The sequence below is a fragment of the Limulus polyphemus genome, unplaced genomic scaffold, assembly GCF_000517525.1.
Source record: "Limulus polyphemus unplaced genomic scaffold, Limulus_polyphemus-2.1.2 Scaffold2765, whole genome shotgun sequence".
NCBI lineage: Eukaryota > Metazoa > Arthropoda > Merostomata > Xiphosura > Limulidae > Limulus > Limulus polyphemus.
Genome location: NW_013668375.1, coordinates 41,227 through 48,072, shown reverse-complemented (window position 1 = coordinate 48,072; position 6,846 = coordinate 41,227). Strand labels below are relative to the sequence as shown.

General features: G+C 36.1%; 1 protein-coding gene across 1 annotated transcript in view; it reads right to left on the bottom strand.

The window, feature by feature from the left end:
* LOC106467847 (probable ATP-dependent RNA helicase DDX56) overlaps positions 1–6,846 on the bottom strand; it is a 54,286-nt gene that overhangs the window by 15,269 nt on the left and 32,171 nt on the right. The window contains exons 9-10 of the mRNA XM_013928225.2: positions 6,246–6,356; positions 3,158–3,274 (exon numbers count right to left, since the gene is read on the bottom strand). Of these exons, the coding sequence (XP_013783679.1) occupies positions 3,158–3,274; positions 6,246–6,356 (228 nt within the window). The remainder of the gene's footprint in view (positions 1–3,157; positions 3,275–6,245; positions 6,357–6,846) is intronic.

The window sequence follows — 6,846 nt, the reverse complement described above, 5'->3', positions numbered from 1 at the left end:
AATAGTACCGGCAGTAGAATGTCGTAGAATCCTATTGAAGGAATTGAAGAATATCAAGTCTGATCATCTCTTCAGGAGATTTCACCTTCCTACTATCTTTTTTGTAGCTGGTTACTCAGGTCAGTACATATTCAGTTTTCTTCTGTGTGTTTGAAACGAGGATGATTTCACTAGTTTCTTTTCCTGCTCCTGTGTCCACATCGTTGACACAGGTGGAGGTTTGTTCTCTTTTTTCCTATTGCTTCCAGACCTCTCTGTGAATTGGTGGTAAGTTTTCAACTTGTACACTCCACACCTAATTGCAATACTTGTGGTGTGCTTGACTCATATGCACTTTGTGTGGCTTTGTCCCTCTTTACACATAGGAGAATTAACAATTTCACATCGTTGGTGCTCAGATGTTTATGTGTCCATTGTTGTCTAAGTTAATTTAGATTTATTGTAAGTTAGATATTGACTATTACTTTGTTTTCAGTAATTCTAGTCAGTTTATGTGTCTGTTATTATTATGTACTTTTTAGACTAGCTATGTTTAGATAGTTTATACTTTATATATCATTCCTACTGGTTACATCTAATTTAATGTTCTATCTGAATTTTTCCCCTTCATCGTTAAATATGGACCTTATAATCCTAATTTTTATCAGTGTAACGCTTAATTTTTTGCATTGCTACATCCCTAACATGTTCGTTTCTTTCCTGTTCGGAGGGCTGAACTTTACACCGGCTACGCTTCCTATGTTTTTGATACTAGAATCCAGTTTTTCTCCAGTTCAGGGTTTATCCCCACAGTACCCACATCATCGATAGTTAGGTATACTTAGAAGTAGAGTGTTCCAGTTTAGGGCCTTACTATTTGGGCTAACTTCAACTCCTTGTGTGTTTTGTCGGATGGTAAGAACTTTTGCCTGACATCTTCACTCAATGGGTCTCCACACTCATAGTTATATGGACAACTGGCTCCTGCTTGCTCCTTCCTGTTCACAGTCCAGAGACCACACTCATCTGCTCCTACAAGAAGCAGTGTGGGTGGGATTCCTGATAAAGGTGGAAAAGTCCGTTCTTAACCCCACTCAATACTTTGTTCATTTGGGGGTTATCTTCAATTTCAACTTCAGTTGGCCCCAGCCTTCTCCTTTTATCTTCAGGATATAGAGCAAGCAGTTCACAAGGTTCTTCTTACCTTTCATTCTCTTACAGTTAGAGATGTTCTATTTCTCTTGGGGATGTGACCTTCCTTGGAAGCTCTCATTCCCAGGGGTCGAGCTCATATGTGATCCCTTCAGTGAACACTCTTCAATCAGCGTAACTTCTACTTGGATCCCTTGAACCACCCTTTTACCAGTGAGGGCTGGCCTGGTTTGGTGGCTAGATAGGAACCAATCTTACTTACTCCACCTTGTTCAGATTTATATCTGTTCACAGATGCATCTTTAGAGGGTTGAAATGCTTACCTCAACACTTGGGAGATTTCCGGTTTCCGGTCGGTCGAGGAGTCTTCTCTCCATAACAACATTCTCGAACTTATGGCTGTTCATCAAGCTTTGTCCCACTTGCTTTCTCTGTTGCGATGGAGGGTGGTTATGATAAACTCCAACAACTCCACAGTGGTTACTTATATCACCAAGCAAGGGGGTACCAAATCCAGGTCTCTGTGCTTTGAGACTCCTTTTCTGGACCCGCAGTCACCACATGGTGGTCTTAGTTTGCCATGTTCCTAGTGCCTGAATCTGGTTGTAGATCATTTATATTGACCCAACAAGCTTCGTGTTTTTTTAAAAAACCCTCTGTTTTTACCAGTGCTAATGGGATTCCACTCTATGGTGGGTGTTGCCTGGTCAGGTATGCTTTGCCTCAAACCTGCAATATTTACTGGTTGAGCTAGAGTGTTCACTGTAGAGACAGGGTGTTCCTCAATACCACTGGCGGCATGCCCAGTGGTATATACACATTTTTCCTTATCCATAAGTTTCACTTCATTGTGGACTGTTCCTCATGGACTTTCTTGAGTAAAACAAAAGGGGATTTCTGCCCATCCCTGCCAACCCATTGATTGAATAAATCAAGAATGGTCTGCTTTACAAAATAGGGAATTGTTGGCACCCATTGCACTTTCTCCAGTGTGATGTTCCTCAGGTTTACCCACTACATTTACTTCCTCCCTATTTTTCTCCAAGTGGAGTAAGAAAGTCCTTACCAGTTCTCAGTTGCTGGGGTGGTGGACTATGGAAGCTTCCTCCTGAGTGCATTGTAGACTTTTTAGATTACCATTTATCCACTCAGTGAGGAGAGGATAAACCTAGTTTCTCTCTTTCCATTTCACCTTGTTGCTTATTCCCAGGTGGACAGTTGTCAATTGGAGTGGAGACCAACCCATGTGGGATCCCTTTCATAATCCCGGGTTCGGAATGACACTGCCCTGTGTTCTTTGGTTCATTTCAGAGTACACCCGTTCATTCTGGATGCTCACTTTCTACTTGATTTCAATCTTGTATGCCTACACTGGCCCCTCCACTTTTGCATGTGGGATGTTAGCTTTGTTTGAGAAGACGTAAGACCATTTCAGAAGGTAACATTTTTTTACACTGAAAATGTATTTATAATAGGCACTTACTCCTTTCACACACTTCCCATCCTTCCTCCCCACTGCCAGTGTTATTTTTTAAATCCTGCCAATTCTTGAAGTGAAGATTGAGTGGGAATAGCTGCACCAAAATAGGTGGCACAATACAATTGGTGGAGAGTAGTCACATGATATATACATGTTCAATAGAGGCGTGGAATTGGTGTGGTATTTTGACTGGTGTGCCGAACGTGAAAATTTGTATAGTAATGCTTAGAGAGCAGAAAGAAGATTGAGATAGCTTTGTGTGAATGGAGGTAAGACTGTATTGAAAGTTTCCAATAAGTGAATTCTCCTCATTTCTTTTCTAGTTATTGAACTGATAACGACAATGTAGTTCTTTCAAAGATGATTCTTTTCAAATGTGGTTTTAAATTAGCCTATATAATATTTCTATGATAAAATCAAACACTAATGAAAAAAATTGTTGCTGCATACAAAAAAATGGGGCAATAAATTTTCTGCACAAAACCAATGATATTCACCAAATTTTTAAATTCATACTAAATAAGTTTGAAAACTTAATTTACTAACCTGCCCACTCTGTGAATATAAGCATCTGGATTTGGAGGGAAGTCAAAATTAATAACATTAGAAACAAACTGGAAGTCAATTCCACGAGATACTCCATATTCCCGATCTTTTTTTAACCTAGAGTACGAGTGATTTTAAAACAAAAGAATAAAAATAAACAGTTTTGTTAAATTTTACATTTTGATCATTAAAGGGAATTTAAAACTGAGCTTTGAAATATGAAAAGCCTTTCCTTGTTGAATTGTTTTCCTGTTACAAACATGAGGCTAAAGTTCTGAATGTCTTTGAAACCAACTTACCAACCTACCATCTTCCACTACTTGTATGCATGGGATACATAACCCAGATTTCATGGTTGCAATCATGATGGAAAACAACATATCTCCCGGTTGTGGAAAGATTGGTGGTAATGTATTTCAGAGGAAATAATTTAATTCAAAAAAATATAAAATTTAGAACAGAAACTCAAAATTAACGTGATAAACAACCCAAAATTCTAGCATGTTCAAATAAGCTGTCACTTCTACAGGAGTCCAAGAACCAATATAATGACAAATCCCCAACACAGTACCTCAAACAATGTGGAAGATATTTATGAAAAGATGAAGGAGATTGAAGAAATGGTGTTCCAGCTATCAAAACTCAAAACTGGAAAAACACAAGAGTAATGGAAACTATAGGCATGCTGCATAGTAACAGGTTTGAAGTCAGACATAAGAACAACCTCCTTGAAGTTGTCACATGAAATAAAGCCATTAACTCTAAAACAGAAAGTATACCTTTGGTAGTAGGTGTGTGCACAAAACACAAACGATAGTATGGCCAGAGGAGAAAGTTGAAGTGTACATTAAGCTGTGTTGATTCAAATATCATTATGTAACAAATACCGTTTTAGTACTAAACTGGGAAGTGGAGTTATGGATGACTCACCCAATAAATGCAGTCATACGGGTGGTGAGCTGTTTGTGTTTAAGGAAATGAGTGGATAAAAAGGTCAGAATAAGTCAATCTTCTATGGAAAAGTCAGTGTCAAAAGAAAGGAGCAGAGCAGCAAAAACTAGACCACTCAACAAAAAATGTATGGAGCCATATGGAAGAACAGTCTGGAAAATCACTATGATTTTCCAATGGCTATAATGAAGGTACTTTTCAAACAATTTCATGCTTCTGATTTGAAAATGGGGTGACTTCAGGAAAGGTTGAGAGACATCTCCCAACTAATGATATCTTTCGAACCACAAAGAGATTTGAGTAAATGGCTGGAGAAGCAAGACAAACAACTCTAACTTGTCTTTTCTGAAGGCAATTTGAAACTTTCTGATCTAGAATTTTTTAATTAATGGGATTTGAAGGAAGAGACAAAAATTAACATCAAACTGAAGGATCAGTGAAACCCACGAATCTCAGAGACGAACCAACCCACTAAAAGGTCCAAATGGGAGATTTCTTTGAATCAGAAAAGAATCATTTAGTGGGCTGAGAAGACTCAATTTACTTATACTACTTTTGGCCATTCGGTAGGGTCAAAAGGTTAGAGAAAAAATATCTAACATTGTCCAAGAAGTAGGTCAAGGAGACAAAGATTACATGCTGGTCATCTCAAGACAAATGATCACCAGAAGTAAAATTCTATAAACTTATACAGTTCCTTTTGGCTTATTTCTCTTCTGCATAATGTAGTAGTATGGCCGAGACAAATTTAAGGGTGAACAACAGGTGAAGGTGTTATAGCGATGTAGTAAGAGAAACTACATTGAGATACATAGCTTTGGATGACTGCATGGTCAAATTTTGATTCAGACTAAAATAATCTGATAGCTATAATTATTTGGAGAAAGTCTCAACATGAGAAAAAATAAAGAAAACTGAAAATGGATCAAAACAATCTGAGGGACAGGGCCTTAAAAAGTTAGAAAATTAAAGGAATATGAATATTAGAGGCAGACTTTGTGAGTAAGGCCTAAAGAGTGGTCAAAATTATTATATTAGTTAAAAGACTAACAGCAGTAATTAACACTGTCTACAAAATTTATAATGAGTGAATTTAACACCATGACAAAAACAGTCTGGTTTACGATGAGAAAGCAGAGATTATACATATCCTCCTAAAACGGGTACAAAAAAAATAAAAGTGAAAGAATGGAGAATGTGGGTAAATTGATGCTTGGTCTGTCTGGTATCAGTGACGCTTAGAACATCATTTATGATACTGTTAATACAATAAGAGTAACACAACAAAAAAAGGCTTTTGTATTTGTATATGGAGGAAATCCATACACTACAGATATAAAAAACTAACAGGTACTGCCAGGATTACCTCCTAAAAACCTACTCCCATGAATAATGAAAAAAAAATAGTAGTAACTTTTAAACTATAGACTGACCAAGAGCCAAAAATCATAATTTTTTGACTTATTCAAATTGTAATAAAACATGAAAATATGCTTGAAATTTTTATCGTTACTTACATGTATTCAAATTAAAAAAACTTTAAGTTAGTTAAATAAAACAACTCAAAACTAAACATGGGTGTACATTCTGACAGAACTTTAGTTAGTTACCAAAACAACTCAAAACTAAACATAGTTGTACATTCTGACAGAACTTTAGTTAGTTACTAAAACAACTCAAAACTAAACATAGTTGTACATTCTGACAGAACTTTAGTTAGTTACTAAAACAACTCAAAACTAAACATAGTTGTACATTCTGACAGAACTTTAGTTAGTTACTAAAACAACTCAAAACTAAATACGGGTGTACATTCTGACAGAACTTTAGTTAGTTACCAAAACAACTCAAAACTAAACGTGGTTGTAATTTCTAATACAATTACAGTTACTTACCAAAACAACACAAAACTAAACATAGTTGTAAATCCTGACAAAACAAAAGCCAGTTACTAAAATATTGTAAAAATCAGTATGTTTGTATTTTCATATGATCTACCCAAATTTTAATAAAAGTCCATTATTTAAACAATATGCATATCAATATACCTGTAGCTTGCATCTAGAGTACTCAAAAGAATACTTGATAAAATCAAAATACAGAAAACACAAAAAATAACAACAATGAAATTACACACCTTTTTGGCTTGCGTTTCATATTCTTTCGATATTCTCCTTCAAGTGGTTTTTCATCAGAGGCAATAACAATGTCATAAAACCCTTCATTAAACTGAGTAACAATATGACATCTGGAAATATTCATAGTTAAAGATGATAATTTATCAGACCATACAAAATATAAATAGACAAATAAGAAAATTTCAAACAATTAAAATTTTATGGTAGATAGTTATGTAAAAGCAAAATAAGGACTCAAAAATACAAAAAACCACTTCTAGTTGTATTACCTTATTAGCCCATCAAGGATGTCCCTTCCAGCTCCCAATTATAACCACCCCTTACTACTCATGTATTATCCAATCTTTTCTTGAAATCAGTTAAATTTTCTGCCTCCACCACCCTTGAACGCTGCTCATTCCAAAAGCCAAACAACCTGTTTGAAAAGTAATACTATCTAAACTGCAGACAACTCCTACGCTGCCAAAATTTGAACTTATGACCCCTTGTCCTATTGTTTTCACTGCTAAACACGAAAAAGTTTGATGGATCTATATTGTCAATACCCTTAATAATCTTAAACACCTCAATCAAATCCTCTTTGTCCCTTCTCGTCTCCAG